The 24,091-nt window shown below is 48.8% G+C and overlaps 7 protein-coding genes across 7 annotated transcripts; 3 read left to right on the top strand and 4 right to left on the bottom strand.

The window, feature by feature from the left end:
* Positions 1-37: 37 nt before the first annotated feature.
* On the bottom strand, positions 38-2,093 carry LTR84_008146 (uncharacterized protein; the record flags this gene model as incomplete). The annotated part of the gene is made up of 5 exons (XM_064851696.1): positions 38-776; positions 826-1,238; positions 1,291-1,400; positions 1,459-1,759; positions 1,833-2,093. The coding sequence occupies 5 exons, from the start codon at positions 2,091-2,093 to the stop codon at positions 38-40; spliced, it is 1,824 nt and encodes a 607-aa protein (XP_064710699.1).
* Positions 2,094-3,437: 1,344 nt separating this feature from the next.
* On the bottom strand, positions 3,438-4,472 carry LTR84_008145 (uncharacterized protein; the record flags this gene model as incomplete). Its single annotated transcript, XM_064851695.1, has 1 exon — positions 3,438-4,472. One exon carries the CDS (start codon positions 4,470-4,472, stop codon positions 3,438-3,440), a length of 1,035 nt encoding a protein of 344 aa, XP_064710698.1.
* Positions 4,473-5,399: 927 nt separating this feature from the next.
* LTR84_008144 (uncharacterized protein) lies at positions 5,400-7,393 on the top strand (the record flags this gene model as incomplete). Its single annotated transcript, XM_064851694.1, has 5 exons — positions 5,400-5,915; positions 5,968-6,849; positions 6,905-7,079; positions 7,129-7,245; positions 7,302-7,393. 5 exons carry the CDS (start codon positions 5,400-5,402, stop codon positions 7,391-7,393), a joined length of 1,782 nt encoding a protein of 593 aa, XP_064710697.1.
* A 108-nt stretch (positions 7,394-7,501) lies between these two features.
* On the bottom strand, positions 7,502-10,081 carry LTR84_008143 (uncharacterized protein; the record flags this gene model as incomplete). Its single annotated transcript, XM_064851693.1, has 1 exon — positions 7,502-10,081. The coding sequence occupies one exon, from the start codon at positions 10,079-10,081 to the stop codon at positions 7,502-7,504; it is 2,580 nt and encodes an 859-aa protein (XP_064710696.1).
* Positions 10,082-13,503: 3,422 nt separating this feature from the next.
* Positions 13,504-16,051, top strand: LTR84_008142 (uncharacterized protein; the record flags this gene model as incomplete). The annotated part of the gene is made up of 3 exons (XM_064851692.1): positions 13,504-14,157; positions 14,233-14,411; positions 14,473-16,051. 3 exons carry the CDS (start codon positions 13,504-13,506, stop codon positions 16,049-16,051), a joined length of 2,412 nt encoding a protein of 803 aa, XP_064710695.1.
* Positions 16,052-17,973: 1,922 nt separating this feature from the next.
* LTR84_008141 (uncharacterized protein) lies at positions 17,974-18,981 on the bottom strand (the record flags this gene model as incomplete). Its single annotated transcript, XM_064851691.1, has 2 exons — positions 17,974-18,693; positions 18,757-18,981. 2 exons carry the CDS (start codon positions 18,979-18,981, stop codon positions 17,974-17,976), a joined length of 945 nt encoding a protein of 314 aa, XP_064710694.1.
* Positions 18,982-21,405: 2,424 nt separating this feature from the next.
* Positions 21,406-24,049, top strand: LTR84_008140 (uncharacterized protein; the record flags this gene model as incomplete). The annotated part of the gene is made up of 2 exons (XM_064851690.1): positions 21,406-21,411; positions 21,458-24,049. The coding sequence occupies 2 exons, from the start codon at positions 21,406-21,408 to the stop codon at positions 24,047-24,049; spliced, it is 2,598 nt and encodes an 865-aa protein (XP_064710693.1).
* Between the last annotated feature and the right edge of the window lie 42 nt (positions 24,050-24,091).

The raw sequence follows: 24,091 nt of genomic DNA, 5'->3' as shown, positions 1-24,091 counted from the left end.
AAATGCCAAGTCCGGTGAGAGTCCCTCATTGTCTCTCCTATGCTGCCCGATCTCCAGTATTATGAGCATGCTTTGCATGCAAATCTTCTACAGGTGCATCAACATGATAATTCATTGTCTTGCGCATATCGCCCAGGAAGCAGCAAGCGATACATGCCACAACGCCAAAGACTGCGGCGATGATGTAAATATTGCGAAGTGAGTCGGCGAATGCTTGTTGCAAGGCCGCAACGCCTAGCGCAATGATCGATGGTGAAATACCAGGCACCGCCGCCAGAGCCTCGGGGTCATTTGTGGCAAGGGCTCCGACGAATGCAGGGATGGACGAGGCTGGAAGACCAGCTCTACCGCCCGCTGCGGCAACATAATTCGGGATCTTGGATGTTAAACCAGATGTCAATGTTGCAGCATAGATTGCAGTGAAGACTGTAGCTGCCACCGCTCGAGATGATGTGGTAACTGCCGTTGCTGTCGCAATGAGGCTGTGAGGGGTAGAGAGTTGAACACCAGTAATGATGAGAATGAGAGGAGAGCCGAATCCGATACCGGCGAGGGCTGAAAACATTAGCTGATTCAACTGGTGTCCAGGCTCAATTGTCGCGAGACCGACAATGCCAGCCGTGAATAGAAGGTAGCCGACAAATAAGGGTTCTCGAATAGTTCGGAATTTGGTACTGAGGGTTCCCCAGAGTACAGTGGCGAACAGACCAGCTACCCAGTAGGGCTGTGAGCGTGCGACGAGGAGGAATGGGTCGGTTTCGAAGAGGGAAGAAGTCCTAAGGGGAGAGTCAGTAAGTCCTAGTGGCTCAGAGGAAGTATCCTTACATGACGGGATAGAAGACAATGTAGCTAAACAGCATAATGCCTTCAATGAAGATGAGAGCAACACAGATAGCGAATGTTCGGCCTCGGTTCTTCCCACCACGGAATAATTCATGATTTAGGATACCGGTTTTAGTCCCCTTCCATTCGTAAACGCCAAATCCAATGAGGATAACAAGGCCGATAATCAAGGTAGACAGAGTGCGCGCGTTTGTCCAAGCGTACAAGTTGCCACCCAAATTGAGTCCAGTCAGAAAAAGTGTCAAACCAGTTGTGAGTAGGCCGCATCCAGGTAGATCGAGATGTCCAAGCTTCTGCCAGAATGACAGATGATCTAGTCGAGTATGTCGCTTTGGTGGGCGATATCCAAAGAATATTCCGATGGCAGTAATGCCCCAGAATGCCATTTGAATCCACTAGAATAGTCAGCATATCATGAAAATGGTCAAAAGGGTTCTCTGAGCGTACAAAAAAGTTGCGCCATCCTGTATGAGGGTTGCTTTTGGTCAATGCTCCAATGATCAAAGGACCTGAAATTGCACCACATGCAGCCGCGATATTGATACAAGCTTGGATGACTTGTGGAGACATAGTTAGCATACATCGCATAAGTGTTGACAAGGTTGAAACACGTACTTGGTCGCCATTTCCTGGGCAAAATCTCACTGGGTACGCAGTAAGCCAGTGGCACTGCGGCAAAACCAAAACCAATCAAGGTTTGTGCCGCGATGAGTCGGCCCATGCTGTTCGATCCAGGTGCGATGGCTGCACCCACAAAGGAGACTACACAAGATCCAACGAGTAAAGTCTTTCGAGCTTGGAAGGTGTCTGAGGCTGAGGAGATCACAGGTCCAAGGACAGCTTGAGCCAACGATAACGAGTTTGGCACCCATGTTTGGGTTTCTGGGCTTGCCAGATCTTTGCCGATCCAGTCAAGCTAAAATAAATATGTTAACTCACGTCGCTTTCACCAAGGAGACCCAAATATGGGGTGGGACGTTAGGACGTACCACTGCTGGAGGACCCTGGAGCGCTACGACTTGGACGTAGTTCAGAAGCCACATGGCACCAAGCGCGAGCCAGGTCCGCATATGAAGTTCGGGCTCTTCCTCATCATCATTGTAGCTGAGATTTACCTCGTCCGGGGTTTGCTCAAGATGCTTTTCATTTGTGGAATAGTCTTGCTTGTCGTCCGTTGATAATGCCTGTACGGGTACCGTTGTTCCGAGCTCCTTGTTTACAGCTCGTTCTGCGGTATTGTCGGTGGCCATGGTTCACGAATTGATGGGCAGAATGAGTGGCGTGTCAAAGTCGAGAGAAGATGAACACAACAACGTGGGGGCAAGGGTACACTTTTGTAGATTGATCCGGTTCACACCCGCCATGTCAAATCGCCAAAGCCATGTGCAACCTGACCGGCTAGACTTCTACCGAGTATTCGCAAGACTAACCTTGGTCTTTGGAGAATGAAGTTGCAGTCTGGGGTGTGATAGGGTCCCCGCAATTCAGCGAAGGGCGGGAGCGCTAAGAGGTACCATAGCGTTGCCAGACCCAGCACAAAGGCCTGGGACATTCTGTGGGACATCAGGCAAGCTGTAAGTGAGCTGTGCTCCCTTGTAGTGCCCTGGGCATAAGAGTCTAGGTACCTAAGGTAGTTTGGTACCTCATGCGGGTCAAGTCCTACCCTTAGTCTTCTGGAATCCCCACGGGAATCAAAGCTGGCTGGTTTGCTTCACCAGCCAAACACTATACGTACCCACGAACCAAGCATCCCACAGAATCCTTGATGAGGCTGATAAGAAGCATCTTGAGGGTGTCGAGGTCGAGCCAAAAGTTGCACGGTTCAAAAGTTAGGCTGGCTTCGGAACCGAGCTTGGGGAGTCAAAGGTCCCACATACGCCCACAAAAGGACGGCAGGATGGGATAATATGCGGGGAATGCGTCCAGGATTCTGGTGGGGTGGTCCTTTCTACCCGATATAACCCCAGAACTGAGTTGGATGTGGTGGTACCACAAAGCCTGCCTACTACCTTGGTGGCGAACGGGGAGGTTTCCTTGCTGTTATTTTCTGTCCACGAATGCAGGTGCCGAAACTCATATTAAATGATTACTCAGGATATCGTCAAGTCATCTATGAAAGATATCAACTTGTCTGCATTTTATGATAGCAACAGAAAACAATCATACCTAGGTGGTCGAGTTTGTGATCCCGCATCCGGCGACCTTGTCTCCAGCGTAGTACTGCTATTCCTACGGTGTCCTGATGCCCCGATTCCATGATAAGCTATTGGACAACCGTTTCAGATATTTCGGTACTTGTGACACGCTTAGTCGTAGCAGCGCCCTATTATTTTCGTAGACTGTTGTATCTTTTCACTGTGCTCATGATTTAGATAGTCGAGGCTGGAATGTGGGGCGAGGCTGTGCCATTCAAGTTCCAGGTATTCGGTACCCTTGGAAAAACAATGGATCCTCAATACTACTGGGAAGCCATAGGGCAGACTCTCACCTGGAAAGCCAGTGAAACCCCTCTTCATCCTCAATGTCTCGCACCCGACTGGCCAGTTGTCTTGTGCATGCGTGGACCCGTCTCAAGCAACGACAGGGTGCATAATTCAGGGCCGGAAAACACTCTCGAGGAGCCTAAACCAACTCCGCCATCTTTCTTCAGCCGTAGCAAAAGCGCCGCGTAGGCTTTCGACGTCAAGTACTGTGCCTCCAGACTTTTCTATCCGCAGTATCGATGGTTCCCCATGAGCATCGTTCATATCGATTGTGATACAACAATCTTCAATACATGTTTCTTCCTCGAATGCATCTAAATCTGCAAGCACCCAGTGTGGCAGTTCACTTGCCGGCGGGCCAGTAAGACTGCGCTTCTCCGGCACAAATACACCAAATGAACTTGGAGCAGGGAGACCGTGTAAATTCAATCGCTCCACGTCATCTGAGGAGCATAGAACTTGTTCCAAGTCCGGATCCCACCAAGCTTGTGGCAATTCTGTGTCTCTCAGTGCCGCGTAGATAGCTAGCCATGCAGCATCAAATAGTGAGCCTCCATGGCTGATGCACATGATGTCGATGTACAGTGTCCAGTATGCCTTGATTTGTGGGTCGTTGTCGACGCCAAGTTCCGGATCCTGCGATTCGATAGGTGGTATGTAAATGATCCCAAGTTGCGAGGGGTCAACTAGTTGTGATGTGTGTAGAAGTGAAAGAAGTCTTTGAGAAAGGGATTGGGCCTCAACTGAGGGCATCGTATTTGCGGCGTGTTTGGGTGAGCAGCCTGTTGCTAGCTCAATATTTGGAACGAGAAGGTTGTAAAGTGAGATCGGGTTGTAGCTATGACCGTGCACATCTGCCATTTTGTTGCGATCATCACGCCGGACTGGAGCGGAAGAATCGTATGATTGGGATGTCTTTGTAACTCTGAAATTTGCGATCTCACTGACAGGAAGAATCTGCGCTCTTACACCACACACAATTGTGGTAGCTCCAATCTTGACCAGGGAAGATCCATTACAGTGTGACAATGACCCAATATTCAATTGAGTAGGCCTTGCTTCAGCCAATCCTCGACCTGAAGGCCGACGAGGTGGATCTTGCTTAAGATGAGCATGAAGCAAGGCATTCGGGGAAATGAGCGGCATGGTGGAGGCAGGGATCGAGGGGTTTGGGAGGGGTTGCACATCGACCGAAGGCATTTTCGCCGGCGGATGGGGTCTCGAGTTCCTTTCAGTCGGACATAGTATTCAGGTAGTCGCATCAACAGACCGGCATGGACATAGTTTTGGGAGCATGGATGTTAGTCTGCGACATTGATTGAATATTCTCAATTCATGTTGTATGTCTGGCAAAACCAGATGTTAGAAGGCGGGGAATGATTCTTGGCACCAAAGGCGGTGTGATGGTGCTTGTCGCAAACACTCGCTGACACTGGCTCTTCCCAAATCGCCCAGTCACCATTAGTAGTAGCAATATACATGCCCCCATAGGCGTCTACCTTTGCCAACCGACGGATAACGGTCGCACGCGATGTAAGCCCGGCATGTACAGCCGGCTCTCTACAGAAGGCCCAGTCAGGTGAGTTTTCACAGCTGATTGGATCGAGTCATCCTTACGGAAGTATTTGTTCCGGTGCCAGCCGTGAATCTGCCGTGCATTCTAAGATTTTGTCAGAGTGAGGCACAACCTTCGGAGGAATAAGCTTCCGATCGGATCGTGGCATGCAGCATCTTGCTTCATCATTGGGTGCCAGCTGAGCAAATTGACCCCAGGCATGTGGGGGGTTCCCGTTGCCTTCTATGCTGGTATTCGGAATGACCAAGTAATCCATGAGATCGTCCTCTCTCAGAAATGCTTATTGTAGCTCGAGATATGCCGTTTGCGTTCCCGTTGACAAGAGACACCGGAGAAGTCTTTCCTTCACTACGGAGCCCTGTTCAGCTCTGAACCAGGCTACCTTTCACTTCCGAATCTTGAAAGCCATAAAAGAATTTCTCACTGCCAGGAAATAACCCAACGTCCGTCATCTCAGTAAACTCTCCCAATTCGAATCAAGATTGGACCGCATCACAATGGTTAAAGAAATCGACGTCCTGATCTGCGGCAGCGGCTCTGCAGGCCTGTGCGCAGCAGCATGGCTTGCCATCTGCGGCATCAAATCTTTCAAGATCCTGGAGAAGCGCGATGGACCCATGGAAATGGGCCAGGCCGACGGTGTGCAATGTAGGACGGTGGAAGTCTTTGAGAGTTTTGGCATATCTGAGGAGTTACTCCGAGAGGCATACCATGTTTTGGAAGTCGCATTCTGGTCAGCTGACGGGAAAGGGGGAATACATCGAACCAGCAGGACGGCAGATACTCAGCCTGGACTGTCTCACCAACCACATGTCATACTAAATCAAGCCAGGATAAACAGCTTACTACTCGACCTCATGCACCGGAATGGGGGCAAGCCGGTAGAGTACGGTTACACGGTAAAGAGTGTTGATGTGGATGCCTCACTGGTTGATCAGCCATCCGCACATGCTGTAACAGTCATCGCCGAAAAGAATGGCAAGGAAGAAACGTTCAAGGCGAAGTACGTACTGGTAAGTTAAAGGTTAACATTTCTTCTGTAATTGCCAACTAAAAATCTTGTAGGGGTGTGATGGTGCTCACAGTGCAGTCCGGCGGTCACTGGGATATCAAATGGTCGGGGATACCTCAGATGCAGTCTGGGGAGTGATGGACATCTATCCACGAACAGACTTCCCAGACATTCGACGAAAGACAACGATTCACTCCAGCCATGGCAGCATTCTAGTAATTCCACGAGAAGGCGGCTCAATGGTTCGCTTTTACATCGAGTTCCCCTCAGGAACCAATGTTAAGAGTGTGAAGCTGGAAGATCTGCACGAAAAGGCGCGCCAAATCTTCAGCCCATACACAATGGAATACGCAGACACGTATTGGTGGTCCTGCTATTGCATCGGTCAACGCCTTGCCGATCATTTCACAAAAGACAACCGAGTATTCCTCACAGGCGATGCATTTCACACACATTCGCCAAAAGCAGGCCAAGGAATGAACGTCAGCATGCAGGATGGATACAACATTGGGTGGAAGTTGGCAACAGTGCTCAAAGGCGGAGCCAAGCCAGATCTTCTCAAGACATACGACCTAGAACGTGGAAAGACAGCAGCGGACCTCATTGATTTCGATCGTTTCTTCACAAAGCTCTTCTCGAGCAAGCAGAACACATCACCTGAGCAGTTCAGTGAAGGATTCATCAAGTCAGGCAGATTCACAGCAGGCTTGACGTCTAAGTACGAAGATTCAACCCTCACATCAAGCGGAACAAGCAGGCAGGAACTAGCTTCCGAGATCGTGGTTGGGATGAGATTCCCCAATGCTCAAGTGGTGCGATTCTGTGACGCAAAAGCGATGCCTCTCATTCAAACCTTGAAAGCCGATGGACGTTGGCGCATCATGTGCTTCGCGGGGAGGATCGGAGAGACAAGTACAGCCTCGAGGTTACAAAATGTAGGTGAACTGGTACGAAGTTACACAGAGAGCAGAAACTGACATTTCCATCCAGATCGCGGAATACCTAGATTCACCACAAGGGTCAGTCCACAAATATACACCTGGGTCGGCAGATATCGATAGCCTGATTGAACCAATTGTTGTGCTCCACGGAGACCACACCAAGCTAGAGCAAGAACACATCCCCAAGTATTTCTGGCCCGTCACAGGGAAGTGGCAGATGCGAGGTGAGAGAGCTGAAAGTCCCCATTCACGAGTCTCACTGACCAGCTTTAGACTTGCATAAAGTCTTCATTGACGAGAGGAGCTACAACTCAGGTGACGGAAAAGCTTACGAGACATATAAAATTGATTCGGATCGAGGAGCTATTGTCATTGTGCGACCTGACCAGTGTATGTCTATCTACATTCAAAGTCTAATTTCAGGTCCAGACGCTAAGGGTGTGCAGATGTCTCCAAAGTTCTCTCCATCGAAGACACAGCAGGCATCGGTGCTTTCTTCGACGGCTTCGCATTGCCAAGGCAGGAAAATGGCGCATGATCACGATAGATACCAGAGTCGCTCTATGCAGGTGAGATGGCTTGGGTTCTTGAAGTCCATCTACCCATTGCCATTCCAACCACCCGCCCGAGGTCATGATCTTCGTGATCATAGCCTTGTCCCACTCTGCCACAACAATCCGCCAATCACAATTGAATTAACAATTGTATGCTGTCCAACAACCCAGGCAGCGGTGTACAGATATTTCGGCGAAAACACAGTCCATATGAAGAGGTGTTCTCGGAGCATTGTGCAAGCCACCATGACGGCCAGAGTATGCACACAAGCAAAAGTAGTAAGGCTGGTTAGCAGAAAGAACCAACGTCCTTTCCTCAAATCAGCATCGCTCAGCAATTGGAGAACGCCGAATGACCACCATATCGGTCCGCTCCAGTTGCTGATGAAGGTTAGAATGCCGACTGCAACCACATTGTATCCACTGATCCCATTGTATGCATTTGAAAGGTCCACCGTGGCGATAGAGTTTGTGCCGCCCAGTGTGAAGAACGAGGCATATTGCAGTAGTAGCGCTAGGATTGTGACCTCCCCAATTGTATATGCTCTTGCTTTCCGAAGTAAAGCGAGTTGAAAGTTGAAGAATAAGAACAGCGGAACAAAGACCGTTCGAGACTGTGTGGCCATGAATATCGTGACGATGTCTTGAAACGCACCGAGGAATGATTTGAAATGCTCCACGCTTTGCCATGGGGCTTCGTAGTATATTGAGCATGCGCCGAGATGCGTCAACCCGAGGAAGACGACTTGGGCGAGTTTCAAGAGTGCGTATTTGGCCACGAAGTCTACCATCGGATTGAAGATGGAGAATGACTGAAGGAGTTCCGGGGCGTCTGCAGCAGTGAACGCCAGTTTGAAGAGAAATGCCGAGACCGTGACCATGACTGGCAGAAAACCCATCCGTCGCGATCCCATCCACTTGGCTGCCCTGACGGTAAGATTGCTAGATGGGATCCCGTACGTGAGTGTCACCAGAATCCAAAGTAGCCAAGAATTCGGCTTAACGAGCTCGGTGATCAGATCCGGGTCGCCGGCGTATTTTTGGCCTGTTTGTCGCCATCTTCGAATGACACCAAGTAAGGCGAATGCGAGGAATGTTGCACTCCTCCCGGAGAATGTTCCGTTGCTCGAGAATCTGCTACCTTTGACATAGAGCAGCATGAGCCAGCCTCCAAGTATCCAATACCAGAACTGATGCTCTTCCTCGACGTAGCTACTTGCAAACATCGTGAGTATGTAAGTTATCAACACGAATGTGAGAAACAATCCGTCCATGCCGGCTTGGAAAACACCTGGTACGAACGTAGGAAGGCAGCAGAAAAGACCAACTGCCCCTAGTGCTATACCGATGTGCATATTGGTCAACCCGTAATTGCTAGCAGTACCACTCAGTACGTCTTGGGCTTTGTAGAGGAATGTTTTCAAATCCACAATCGAGTTGGGGCTCAGGGACCCCGGTTGAGAAGTGCTGCGGGTAGCTGAGATTCGATGCCAAAGACATGCGAGAGCCGCAGAATCGCTACCTTTGTTGAAACAATCATCTGATAGAGTACCCTGCTTAAAGTCGATCGGAAATGTAGCTTCTGCTATATGGTGGATTTGCTCGGCATTTTCGTAAAGAAGCTCATACTTGTCAGTCTGCACTGTCCAGAGTTCAAGCAAACGTGGAATGATGATGCCTAGATTATTTTGAGGCACTGGAAAGCCTAGAAGAGCAGCCAGTGTAGGTGCGATGTCTGATTGTTGCACAGTATCGTAAAAGCGGTAGTCAACAGCGTCCATGATCGGGCTTGTCTGACCTTCAAATGCTGTCTTGAATTTAGGGCTGATAAAAGTCAGAGCTGTTGAGACCTCGCCTGCAGATGAAGCACCATGGTTGCCACCTTCGTTCATACCGTGGTCACCTAGAAGTACAAGCACGCAAGATTGAAGGTGGCTCTTGCGCTCCATGGCCGTGTAAATATCCTTGATTATGCCGTCCATTTCAGATTGTTTTTCAGGCATGTTAGGACCTTTTGGACCAGTCTTGTGTCCAATATGGTCCAAGCCGAGGAAATGGAGGGTCATAGCAGACCAATCATCTTTGTCCAATTCAGGGTCGATATGTCGTGTGACATTGTTGTCCACTTCAGTAAAGTCGGAAACGAAGAAACTCGTGGTCCCATCAGATCGCTCAAAGAATCCTGGGAACAACCGTAGCCAAGTATCGTCTCCATACATTACTAATTTGCCACCCTTGGCTCGGATTTGAGCCAGCCAGGAATCTTGATCCTTCAGAGTCGAGGTTGTGTCTGATTCAGCAAAGTTCAGTACCAAGTCCACAAAGCTGGGTACGGATCCGGTGGTGATAGCCTTGACCCGAGGCATCGTGATTGTCGGAGGACTTGCATGGCCAGTGAAGGGTATTGCCGCTCCATTTCGAATAAGGCTCTGAGTAAATTGAAAACCCGATGAGTTCCCGAAGACAAAGTCACTTCTGAGAGCGTCGACCACCATAAAGATGACACGATCAAATGGGGCTGCCCTGCTGGAGGCCGACGAACCGACCGGCCACTGGGCAAATCCTGGCAGAGATGCTTTGTGGGGGAAAAACCCCTGTGCAAATATTACCAATGCGGCAATGACGAACGCATTGGCAGTAGCGATTGCATACTTCTCAGACTGGCGGAACATTTTCTCCGGGGAATTTTTCAACAGAATGCTGGTGATTTCTTTCCACCTTTCGCCGTCTTCTATGATGTTAACCTCTCTATCATTGTGAAAGCTCCCATTTGATTAAAGTTCTCAACTGAAGAAAGGCAAGCTAGTTTTGTGATGCAAAACGAAAATCTGGTACTGCTCGGAGCGGGGGTACAGAGATGGAAGATAGATGGAAGATAGGTGTAAGCAATCTTGAAGCCTGATATCAGAAGATCCAGAATAGGAGTGTAAACAGCCGCCAAGCCGGGTACCTGAATAAGGACAGTGAGGTTGCCGCCCTATTCAGTCGGCCCGGTAGGAGCTAGACTCATTCAGTTGGGCTAGTGTTTTTGGTCTCATCTGGCGCGTCCCTCTTTGATTCCTCAATGCGATACCACAGGGAATTTATGTCTTTGCATAGTCAAAAAATATACCATCGTAAAGTTTTGATTGATCTCTACTTCAGCTCTTTCTCTACTCTCATGACGAGCTTCGGGCCCATCGACTTGACACAATTTGAGTCTCCCCTTCTCCGATCACAAACACTTCTCCCCAACTCTGCCTACCAAAAGTGTTGACTGAACTGTCTCTCTAGAGTGGCCCCTGGATTCAACTTCCTCGGACTGTCTGAGGTTGATCACAACTTTGTAGGTGTGATTGACTCCTGGACGTGTGACACTTCTGCTACTTTATCCTCTTGGTTCTTCTTCCTGCTCGGCTTTAGTGATTCATGTCGGATGCTATCTGATTCCAATGAACTTACCTGCGATTGTCCCGCTTAACGAGCTCTCTCACGATCAAGGTAAAGATAACGGCCAACACCGAGAACACCGAAGCTGTAATAAAGCCCTTGTGGTATTTTGGCCCGTCGGTCTGCTTCCAAATGATGAGTATAAGCCAGATACCAACGACATATGCACTAGATGCCATCGCAGCCACAACGATGGACCGTTTCTCCTCGTCATCGGCAACAATTTCGTTGCCCCAACTATAATGTGTTAGGTCATTGGGACGGGGAATCCTCATACACGTTTGCCACGGAAACTTACGCCAAAGAAATAGGGCTTATCGAGTTCACTTGCCCTCCTATGATATAGCAGGCCCAGCGCCACCCTTCTGGTATGTTCCACACAGCCAAAGAAGTCCAAACGATGAAGTTTATCGTCTATCAAGTCCAAGAGTAAGCAATCTGTTTGAAGTCGTGTGAGCGCCAGCAAGGCATGCCGAGACTTACCGCTGCCACTATGAGTACTGGCCACCGTCGTCCTCTCAAAACTCCATCGGAAACCCAAGCATAGATCAGTGTACTGACAATTGACATGCCAGATGTCGCAGTGGGATAATTATTTATTTGGGCAATCGTATATTTCTTGGTTGATTTGAGATATATGGCAAATATGGGTTGAGCATTTCCTGCCGCTGCCGCTCCGCAGAATCTTCATGAAGTTCAATCAGTGTTGATTACTGGGGAAGCAGAAACACTTACAAGAACACCAAAGGTAACAGGTAGATTTGCCAAGAACCGAGGATTTTAGCAACTTTCGCTTTTGTGAATGGCTCCTTTTTTGGTCGGCCAACAAGTCTGGACTGCGCGATCAACTTGTCCTGATGCCTCTTGTCAGAATTGCAAGTGCTTGCTCTGTAGCAGGTTCACTTACATTCTCGTTGAGGTAAAAGACTCGACTATTGCTTGGGGAATCAGGATATAAAAAGAATCCTGCGAATGCGATAGGGAGAGATATAACACCGTCCAAGATGAAGAGCCTACCCGTTGATATCAGTAACTCGACGGCAAGAAAACACTCCGAAAGGCAACTCACCATTGCCAGCCTTTGAGACCGTGTCGACCATCGATACTGCTCAACGCAGCCATGAGATATCCAGAGAACATGCCAGCAATCGAGGATGAGACGGCAAAAATGGAGGTTCTTTTGCCCAGTTCATCCTTTCGATCTGTCAAATGATCTGGTTAGTAGGTATTCTTGGGCGAACTTATCTCGGATGAGCAATCCGACTGCAGAGAGTACTCACACCAGGAACCGAGCAAAAAAACAATTCCGGGATAAAAGCCACTTTCTGCCAGCCCTGTCGCACAAATCAGTAAACCGCCCGAACGAGAACAAGTCTCCTTGAACAAAGTCGCGTCACTCACCGATGAAAAATCGTAGAGTGTACAGATGACCTGGTGTCGTGCACTTGGCCAGAAGCATTGTGAGTACCGACCAGACAATCTGACACAATTTAGTCCCAATTGTAACACCTCATGGCAAGAGCCATCCTCACCTCAAGACTAGGTAACCATATTGATGGTCGCACTCGGGTTATAATGATGTTGCTGGGAATTTGGCCGACAATGTAACCTGCAGTCCAAGTAGTGACTGCGTAGTTCAGCTCATTTCCGTACATGTGCAGATCTTCTTTTCTGTTTTGTACCTCTACAGTCAGCAGATGTGGTTTTCATGCTGCACAGGTGGAAGTATTGGACCTACAAGCCGGAGACGAAAGCATTGAACAAATTCGACTGGTCAAGATACTTGATAAAATAGCCTTTTCGAACACAATCAGTTGAGTTGTCCCACACAACAGTACACCAAAAACCATGAGCATTAAACGTACCAAGGCAAGCGATGGTCAAGAATCCAGTATCGAGCTTGAAAAGAAACTTCCTCTCTTCGGGCGATTTGTCGAGAGTATCCCAGAGCAAGTTGAAGCCTCGTTTCCGTGGCTTCTGTTCCTCCTCAGAAGTGTTGTCGCTAGGAAGCACCCCCAATGACGAGTCATGATCTTTCGACATTGCGATACCGTCAGTGATTGTTCAAGATTGCATTCGCTGAAGCTGTTTTCTCAAATGAGATCTTCTGTAGAACACCAGGGACCCATGTCTGCCTCTCACTGTCTTATAGCTGCATCAACCAAACATCACATGATGACTACCGGCCTTGATATTGTCCCAAGGCGTCTCGACCCACGAAGACCCGAGCGGCATGCGAAAACGTGGCTTGTTGACGTGATCTATAGCCGACTTTCATTTGATAGATGCTTCCGAACAGCCTTGTGCCGACGCTGTCCTATACTAGCGTCTGAAATACACCATCATCGGATTCCGATCAAAAACGCCGACTTGCCGACCTTCAACACCATACGACTACTAACCATGTCACCTGACTTACGCACTGAACACAATGCAGGAGTAAATGTTGCCCATGTCGTGCCTACAGGATGTGCAGAGTCATTGGAAAAGGAAAAAACCCTTCAAAGCTCCCATACGGAGCGTAAAAACGGGATTCACTGGTTTTGAGATTACCAAACGAGAGCTCGATAGAAATCGACAACTCTGACAGCAGAGTACAAAGTCAAACGAGTCTCCCCCTGGCTATTTATCCTCGATTTCGGAGTGCTGGGTCACAAAACTCAACATGGAGCCCACAACCCTGCAGAAGCAAGCGAACGCCCGAGGCTCGGCCGGCGGATTTTCTGATGCAGCACTCGACGTATCACCAATCCCAGGGATTGAGCGTGAGAACGCGAAGATATTCACTCCCCTACGCATAGGAGACTTGAGATTACAGCATCGAGTTTTTCATCCGGCCATGGGCCGCTCGAGGTCCATCAATGGTGCTGAAAGTCCATTGGCCAAAGAATACTTCTCTCAGAGAACCACCGCTGGCAGTCTGATGATCTCTCAGGCTACAGGCATCACAGCAGATTCGGTCGCGTGGCCGTGGGCGGCAAGCCTACATAATTCAGCTCAGCAAGCAGCTCTTGTTCCCATCATTAAAGCTGTTCATGAAAATGGGGGATATTGGTTCCAACAGCTCTTTCACGTTGGTCGATGCACGACACCTGCCCTTGTAAAACGCGCCCGGAATCAAGCAGGCTTATATAACCCACCACCATATGGGTACCGACCAGTATCATCCTCGAATGTACCCGAATCGGCAATCAACACCCACTCAGGGGAAAGTTCGGGAGCTCCCCACGATCTATCCATCCAAGAAATTCATGATCTTACGAACCACTTCAAGAGTGCTGCAAAAAGAGCAGTGAATGCTGGCGCGGATGGTATTGAGGTATGATAGATATCACTTGTTGCATCCACTTTACGCCGACTCATTGATCCCTACCCAACTAATTCCGTTGGCCAGATTCTGGCGGGCAATGGCTGGTTGATCGACCAGTTCTTGCATGACAACATCAACAAACGTAACGACGACTATGGTGGAAGTATCGAGAATAGGTCTCGATTTGCCCTTGAAGTGGTGGAAGCTGTCGCGGAAGCTGTTGGCTATCAGCGGATCGGAATTCGCCTCAGTCCATTCTCCTTGTAAGTTTGAGTGTACTAAAAATAGTTGATACAAAATACTGACATATATCCTCGATGACAGCTTCCACGAAACCGATGGCTCACAGCCTCTAGAGCAAGTCCTTCATCTTTCTGCTGAACTTGTTCGCCGCGGAATTGCCTATCTCCATGTTGGGCAGGGAAAGTTTACCCGCGGCCTCAGTCTTTCGCAGAACGTTCAACGCTTGGTGAGCAAAGGAATTGCTGCTGAAGACATTTCATTGCGACCTTTTCGCCAACTACTTGATACCACTCGTCCTATTGACCCTCTTCATAGTCCGGCCGCACTGATAGGCAATGGAGGTTACAACGGCACCTCGGCCATTCTGGCAGTTGAAGAAGGCCTGGCAGATGGTATATCCTTCGGCAGGCGTTTCATTTCGAACCCAGATCTTGTTAAACGCTTGCAATTGGGCAAACTATTGACACCTAATAACACCTCCACCTTTTACAGCCATGGAGCCGAGGGTTTCATATCATATGACCCCCATGACAACAAACATGATGGCTCCTCTGAAACTTCATTAACATCAGACGACATCTCATCAGACACACCGCCGTCTGCCCCACTCGTCGAGCATGGCAATCGGAGTGTGGCTATCATCGGCGCTGGGGTCAGCGGTATTGCTTCGGCTGCCGCATTCAGCCGGGTTGTAGGCTTCGATCTACACATATTCGAGCGTCAGAGTGCATCGGGAGGCGTTTGGCTCTATGATACTCATCGGGATTCCGTACCCGTGCTCCTTACTGAGAATTCGACGGTGGATGGCACGACTCCTAGATCACTATCAGGAGAATTGCCAGTCACAGAGCCATACAGCAGCCCCCAAATCCAAATTCCTGCAGCTGCACTAAATCCCAAAATCCGAGTGAACTTTCCTTACAATGTTCTCAGTCAGGGTAGTATGTTCGAAACCAGCTTGCTGCAGGAGCCTGAGAACCTCTCCTTGACTTGCAAAGACATTTCAGGCGCGGTAGCACGGAAAGCCAAGGACTTCGAGCATCTGATTCAATACCAAACAACTGTTGAGAATGTCGAAAGGCTGGACAATGACCGATTACGCCTCAGATTTCGTAAGAAGAACCCAGACAACACGGATACGTGGTCAGTTCAGGACTTCGACCATTTGATCGTTGCAACTGGCCATCATTCGGGTCCACTGGCTCCGCACTTTTACCCATTCTTGTCGGAGGTGCGGCCACCGTCGGTGTCGGGATATCGAGTACCAGCATTATATCAACACATATTTGACATGCATAACCCAGCTACCATTGCATTCAACGGAGTACCGAGCGGTCCGATTCCATGGCTTACGTGGGAGAAGTCTGCATTCCTGATAGCATTACTCTGGTCTGGGAAAATCAAATTGCCCTCCAGGGAAGATCAAGAAGCATGGGAAACGAGGCGAGTTGCACAGACCGGGGATCGCAAATTCCATGCTTTGGAGGAGATAGTGGACCAAGTCCTGTACTTCGATGAGCTCAATGAGCTTGCTGAAGACTACCTTTTTACCGACAACCGGGATGACCTTCTGCTGCGCAGCTTCCCGTTCAGCTTGGTGTTAGAGATCATCAACTCAAAGAAGTTTCATGCTGAGTCGTACAGTGGTGTTACCTCCTAGCATCGGAGTCTCCGTGGACAAATACTGAGTGAAAGGCTAGAAGTGATGAGCTAAGCCAGGGATGAAAGTTTCCGGTTGGCCAAATGCTGCAATTTTCAAAGCTAGACTCTGTAATAGTACTACTATCACTGGTCAGAAACTCTTCGACTGTTAGTCAGCAAGGTATATTCCATCGTTATTCATAAGAACAATGAATCCACACCATTCATGAATGTTGTTTCTCAGCCTTGCTGCATCTAAACGATCCTTTTCCAGTGACGTTTGGTGCGTCGCTAGGACGAATGCGACAACGATAGCCCTTCTTTGAAAACAGCTAGAGGATTTCGTGCCCTGAGAACAATCTGGGGGATCTTTTTCACCTTGCTCCTTTCTTTCTCGGCTGTGCTACCTAGAAAATATATGCGCCCTCTAAATCACTCTCACAGCACGCTTTGGCTTTGCAGATCGTCTCCAACTTGTCCTCAGTTGCAAGTCTGAGAGAGCTGATTCCATACTGGTACGGCAGCTAATTCTGAAATCATTCATTAACTAGCCGAGAGAGGGACGTGAACTACAGATTTGGTAGGGTCTCAATTTGCGGGAGGTGTTCATCTTCTCATTCATAATCCCAATGTTGCAGATCAGGTCTGAGTTTCGCGGGCATCGTCAACGGGCATCCTGAGTAATGGCTCAGCGCTTTGACCGGGGCTTCTTCTTTCCCTTCCTATCCAACGTCATGGTCTTCCCTCTGCCCGGCGTTTTTGGAATCAAGTAGGTGTTCCCATCCGTGATGGCGACCGTGTGACCATTGGTAACAATGGTCTCGATCAAACTCGGAAAGTCGACCTCAGCCCAGTTCGTGCACGTTAGCCTACCCCGTGTTGCATTGGTGGTCACAAAGGACACATTAGCCGGCCGCCTACTGTCCCTCACAATCATGTTCACGAACTCGTTATAGTACAAACACTCGAGGTATTTCATGCCTCTGTCGGTGGCCACCTTCGTCTCGAAAAGAATGTCGAATGAGGGTTTGTTATCCGTCATGACGACAAAGACCCGCTGTTCGTTGGCAGGCGGACTACTTGAAAACCTGCAACGATGACTACTTGAGCGTTGATGACACAGAATAAGCAGAATTTATTGTAGACAGGTAATTCATCTCTGCTTTCCGTCTGTTGGAAGATTGTGTGAGTTGGCAGTGTCAAGGGACATTGAGGTGTTGATCGGTTGATTCGCGACCCCAGTGCTCTGTTGTCCAAGATCAGATCGGGAAAGTTATCCGCATTCCGCCGCTTAATCTGAACGAGTGGCAGGTCTGTGGCCGCTTTTGTAGGCGGCTTAACCCACAACCTGAATGCCTACCTACCTGGGTGCGAGTACTGGGTACTCGTATATGTACGAGGTGTGTAGCATACAGAAACCGAAACTGCAATTTGAAAACGACTGTTGTCCTCTGTGAGTTTCTACTAGTGAATCGCTTGCCGGATTTCCTACCACGAGTGAAAAATCGCAAATCGCCCTATAATTATTGTGCTATCTATCTCTGGAGAGGTTAATCTGAGGCGTTATGGACCGTTGATTCCACCATGTCCTTTACGAAGCTGAACTATTGCCCCTCGCTTCTACCAATTAGTTCGATATCTACTCGTACCTAAAATTTGTGGCCCATTGAGTCGGTGCTTCCAAGTGCCGACAGCCCGACTCCCGACGGACTTGACCATCAGGTTCGTAGTTCTAAGTATGTTACAATCCCGAGCATTCCTCCGACCGACCTGCTCTCCCCAACACCATCTACCAAGTCTCAAGATCCATTCTGACAAAGCATCCCAGGAGCCAGTCCTCGTGGTAGGCGAGGTAAAAAAAGATCATGGACGCTGGACCACGTTTTCAGTCATTCGCACACCGATACGGACAAAGCTAAGCTTCGAAATTCGAGCCGCCGATCACATCATAACACGGGCATACCAGCTCCTCCCTGCCCTGATTAGCTTGAATGCCGCCTTGCCATCTTCGGCAAGCTTCCATAAACATCGGTTCATGCAAGGCTCCAGTGCCATATCAAACAGCGCGTCGGAAACTTCTCCGTAGAGAAAGGTTACCAGCTCTCTGTTGGTGAAGCTTGGCCGATTTCGTTGATAGACTGTCCTGGAAAGAGTTTTCTCCGCCAGGATGGCATAAACTTGATTTAGCCGAAGCTCCTCACGGTTAATGCAACTTTTGATCTTGGATGGAAGATTGTCGAGTTTGGCACCATGTCCTGGATAACCTGCTCGACATTGTTGATCCTCCATGTATCGCAGAGAGGTCAGATATGCACCAAGATCTTCAATGACGGTGTAGCCATGTCCGAGCACGTTGTCGCCTGTGAACATTGCCTGTTCCTCCCGCAGAATAAAGCACATATGATCGACGGCATGTCCGGGTGTGAATACTGCCTCGATAGTCGCACCTTCCACGCTAAAAGTCTGCCCATCTTTGATGGGCAATTGACCCAGATCAGGACAATTCTTGTAGGTCTGTGAAGCCAGCATGGGATACTGAGCAACCAAATCCGGAAGCCCGCCAGTGTGATCTTTGTGCCAATGTGTAAGGAGGACATGAGCGATTTCCAGACTGTGCTCTTCCAAATGTCGGACTAAGCTCTCGACCCAAAGGTGGCAACCCTAAAAGGGGTTTAAAAATGATCATGCACCCGATTCGACCGGTTGGTCCTCATGATCACTCACCTGACCTGTGTCGATTAATATCCTGGATTTTCCCGTTCCAATGAGATATGTGTTCGTGCCTTGCAGTTGCATCTTACCAGGGTTGCCTCCCAGTATTCTAACAACGCGATCTGTGACATTGCCAACTTGAGGGAGATCAGGAACTTTGCCTATCTGAGCAACAAGATAGTCATTGAAAACAAGAGCAGCAAACTTGGCTTCCACTTTTGTCACCGTCGAAGTCATCCTGAAAACGCTACAACTGTGGTACCTGAAATGCCAGCAACCAGAGACGAAATTCTCTGCCCTTTCCAATGGCCACCACAAAGCAATATACAGATCGACTCAATTTTCTCAACCCAGTCACATGCGTAATTGACCGAAAGATTGATGATCTCGATTAAGGGACCATGACGCGATAGACCGGCTACTTCACTCAGACATATTGTTGCTGATTCTACAAGTAATAGTCTGCAACGTATTCCATACAATTATTTGCGACTTGTGTGTTGAGGTGGATTGATTGGCTGGGGGAGCCACGATACCGACTCCGAAAACCGACCCCGAGGGGATCCTTCCCGACAATTTTCCAACGGCCAGTATCACCCCTCGGACCAAGGCATGAGCTATCGGACTGTCGAAACAACTTCAACAACTCGGGATGACGATAGGATGATTACACGATCTTCACTGAGAGTGATGTTCCATCTTTATGCCGGACAAAACAGCGCGAGAGAGAGGTTCAAGCCTAAACCGATCCGGGCAGTTGTGTGTTGAAAATCAACCTCTACGAACTCGTGAATAAAGAGCGTTATCGAAGTGCAAACTCTGGTATCAATGCTTTCGTTTCCTGTGCGGTAAGTTGGAAGGTTTGGACGTATCGTCGAGCCTTATCAACTGGAAAGTCAAGATAATACCTCTTAAGTGGACAGATAGGCAGGAGCGTTCCTTATCTCAATTGCGTCGTTTAAGCCTCTTAAAAATGGATACTGCGAGTCAGTCATCGATGAGCTCGTTGGAAGGTGATTTTTCGACCAGACTTCTTCTGTTCAGCCATGAGTTTCCCAGCGACGACGTACAGGAGCTCTTTCGCTCGATCCATCGGCACTCCAAAGGGCAGAGATTTCCTCTGCTTGCGGCCTTCTTGTCGAACTGTGACATTATCATCAAAGAAGAGGTGGCTAAGCTCCCAAAGCTTTTGCAAGAAAGTATCCCTTCTTTTCAAACTGTTACCGGACTTGCTCTACATTTCTATGAGTTGAGGAAAGGTCCACTTAGCGGATCCTGGGAGGGTGCCTTCTTGTGCATTTATCAGATTGCCACACTGATCGGGTAAGTCAATGCTTCCAAGAAACCCATATTCGGCTGCAATCCATGCCGAACTGCTACTGATAAGAGGGACACAGCTATTTCGAAGCCAAGGGCATAGACTATGATCTTCATGCTGGTAATACCACAGTGGTTGGAATGAGTATTGGCTTGTTTGCGGCTGCTGCTACAGTCGCAGCGTCCTCCTTAGCCGACCTGGCATACAATAGTGCTGAGAGTGTTCGTGTTTCTTTCGCATTCTGCGTACATGTTGGACGAATTTCCGAATTATTGGAAACTAGGGGTGTCGATGAAAGAGACCCAAGCTGGGCATATGTGATCACCGGACTGTCAGCGGATGAAGTCCAGGAGCAACTGGATAAGTACAACGACGAAACCGTACGTATTAATTCATCACTCCTTGTTTTGCTCCAGAGCCTTTCGCCCCTGCTCTGGTTCACGACTTCCAATTTCAGAGTATTCCAGACGCGCTAATCATGTCAGTTATCTCAGTCGACATCTCTTTTGAATAAAGTCACTATCAGCCACACGGACAAGGGCTCAGTTGGCGTGACTGGACCGCCTTCCCGTCTTCAGCACTTGTTCCGGCACTCTGATGTTCTGAAATACTCCAAGCACTCATCATTACAGATACATGGTGGCTTATGTCATGTTCAAAACGTTTACAATGGCGATGACGTGTCTATCACTCTCGAGACTGCGAAGTTAAAATCTTGGCAGGCTCGGCCCCTGAGAATACCACTGTTATCACCGCACAGTGGACTGCCATTCCCCGCAGATCACGCTGCACACCTTATCGAGCTGATCGTACAAGAAGCTTTGCTGAAGCCTTTGCATTTCGATAGTTTGATTAGTGGGATCTCTGGCATACTTTCAAGTCCGGGACTTCTGACTTGTGATGTTTTCCACTTCCGAACATCCGTCATCTCCCATGGTCTATTATCAACACTTGAATCAACCCTATCGAGAGTCAAGCTTCATCGACAAGATGTGGTCGAATGGCTCAGTCAAGACTTTGCAAGTCCCCCACGATTGATACGGGATTCCAAGCTTGCCGTTGTTGGCATGTCTTGTCGGATGCCAGGAGGCGCCAATGACACGCAGCTCTTTTGGCAGCTGCTCGTGGAAGGACGTGATGTTCATACCACGGTTCCCCCTGATCGTTTTGATTTGGCCGCCCACTTTGACCCAACTGGAAAACTCGATAATTCCACAGACACGCCATTTGGGAATTTCATCGATAGCCCAGGGCGGTTTGACCCGGGCTTTTTCAATATGTCTCCAAGAGAGGTGAGTGACCGATCAGTCATCTATTTCTGCACAATATTCTTTGGCGTAACAATGAAAGTCCTCAAAAGATGTTAGCTGATCAATTTATGCAATGAATCTTTAGGCCGAGCAAACAGACCCAATGCAAAGGCTAGCACTTGTCACAGCCTATGAGGCTCTCGAGATGGCGGGGGTCGTGCCTAATAGGACTCCCTCATCGAACTCCAAACGTATCGGGACTTTCTACGGCCAGGCCAGTGACGATTATCGCGAGGTGAACGCAAATCAGAATGTCAGTACATATGGAATTCCCGGCACCGAAAGAGCCTTTGGTAACGGACGGATCAACTATTTCTTCAAGTTCGGCGGCCCGAGCTTCAACTTAGACACTGCTTGTTCATCCGGACTGGCTGCAGTGCATGCTGCTTGTACATCCTTGTGGGCTGGTGACTCCGACCTTGTTATTGCGGGTGGCCTCAATGTCATCACAAATCCAGACATTTACTGTATGCTCACAAAGGGGCATTTCCTCTCTAAGACGGGTCAATGCAAGGTCTGGGATAAAGACGCTGACGGCTACTGCCGCTCCGATGGCATTGGTTCAGTCGTCATCAAACGTCTCGAAGATGCAATTGCTGATAATGACAATATCCTAGCCACTATCGTTGCCGGAGCCACCAACCATTCGTGTGATGCAATTTCTATCACTCATCCTCATGTTGACAATCAAAAGGATAATTATCACGAGGTCTTGTTCCAAGCAGGTGTCAATCCCCTTGATGTAAGCCATGTTGAGCTTCATGGAACGGGCACACAAGCTGGTGATGCAGTCGAGTCGCAGTCTGTCCTCGAGACATTTGCACCACTTATACCTCGCCGCCGGCCGGACCAAAGACTTACCTTGGGAGCACTCAAATCCAACATTGGACATGGCGAGGCTGCAGCTGGCGTAGCCTCATTGATTAAAGTACTCCTGATGTACCAAAAGAACCAGATTCCCCGCCACATCGGGATCCGTGGAGAGATAAACCCAGTTGTGGCAAAGCACCTCCACAATCGGAATGCTGGACTTGTGTTCGAGACTACACCATGGCACAAGCCTGAAGGAGGAAAAAGACTTGCCATTGTCAACAGTTTTGGTGCTCATGGTGGGAATACAACTCTTCTGCTGGAAGATGCTCCCGAAAAGCCGGACTCTGGAGCTTCTAGAATTGATCACTTCAAAACACATATCGTCGCAATATCTGCAAAGAGCAAAGCTTCACTAAGAGGCAATATCAAAGATTTACTCGAATATCTAGATCAGGAACCAGTGGCAACCAACCTACTAGCGAATCTGTCATACACCACTGTGGCGCGGCGCATTCATCATCCTCGACGAATTGCTAGGGCAATATCTAGTGTCGGTCAACTGCGAGACTTTTTGAGAGCATCAATCGAAGTCTCAGATGATGTGCGACCTTCCAGTGCCTCCAATTCGAATATCGTCTTCGCCTTCACTGGTCAAGGCAGCTTTTATGTGGGGGTTGGTCAGCAACTTTACCGACATTTCCCTGGCTTCCAAATCCAGGTCCAGCAACTTGACCGTATAATGCAGCGACTGGGCTTTTCCTCAGTTCTGCCAGTGATCGATGGTGAGGCTAGTGAGGTTGAAAGAAGCACATTATCGCCGATCGTGTCACAACTAACTATACTGATTCTACAAATCTCCTTGATCCGATTCTGGCGGCTGCTCGGTATCAAACCAGATGCTGTGATTGGACACAGCCTCGGTGAATATGCTGCCCTGGTGGCAGCTGGGGTGCTCTCCGTCGCTGATTCTATCTATTTGGTTGGTGAACGTGCAAAACTTCTAGAAAAATATTCCGAGCCCAGTACCCATGGAATGCTGTCTGTTCGTGCCGATGCTGCCACAATCAGACGAGTTGTGGAAGATCGCGTGCACTATGAGCTTTCATGCTTGAACACATCTGAGGATACCGTCGTCAGTGGCCCAAGAGGTGATATCGACCGAATTCGCGCAATACTGGAGGCTGAGGGGTTGAAGTGCCTTTCCCTTGACATCCCATATGCCTTTCATTCGGCTCAGCTCGATCCAATCCTGGATGATTACGAGAAAATTGCCTCTCATGTTTCATTCAAGCCGCCCGAGATTCCAGTCATCTCTCCATTACTAGCACAGTGCATATTTGATGGAAAAGCTATCAGTGCAAAATACCTACGACGAGCCTCCCGAGAGCCTGTCAACTTTGCCGGGGCTTTGCAGGCATCGGAAGCAGCCGGAATAATTGACGATAAAACCATTTGGCTTGAACTGGGGCCTCACCCAGTCTGCAGCTCGTTCGCCCGCAGCCAACTACCTAATATCAAGGCGCTTCCATCTTTAAAAAAGAATGAGGATAACTTCACCACAATTGCCAATACCCTAGCGATGTTCCATGTTGCTGGTTTGAATGTAAACTGGAATGAGTATTATCGGCCCTTCGAAAAATCCTTCAACCTTCTTCATTTGAAACACTATCATTGGAATGATAATGATTATTTCATCCCATATACTGGGATATGGACCCTGGAAAAGGCGCACCACACTAAAGAAAAACCTACGAGCACACTTGCTCTGGCTCCATCGGTCTCGACATTGCAAACATCATCGGTACAACGCGTGATTTGTCGAAGATGTATCCAATTCAACTGCCAATTTAGTAGCAATCACTGACATTCAGCGGTCTGATTTCTTGGACACCGTAAAGGGTCATAC

This window comes from Exophiala bonariae, assembly GCF_035927105.1.
Source record: "Exophiala bonariae strain CCFEE 5792 chromosome Unknown scaffold_3, whole genome shotgun sequence".
NCBI lineage: Eukaryota > Fungi > Ascomycota > Eurotiomycetes > Chaetothyriales > Herpotrichiellaceae > Exophiala > Exophiala bonariae.
The sequence above is the reverse complement of the archived record's forward strand: the minus strand, read 5'-3'. Positions and strand labels throughout refer to the sequence as shown.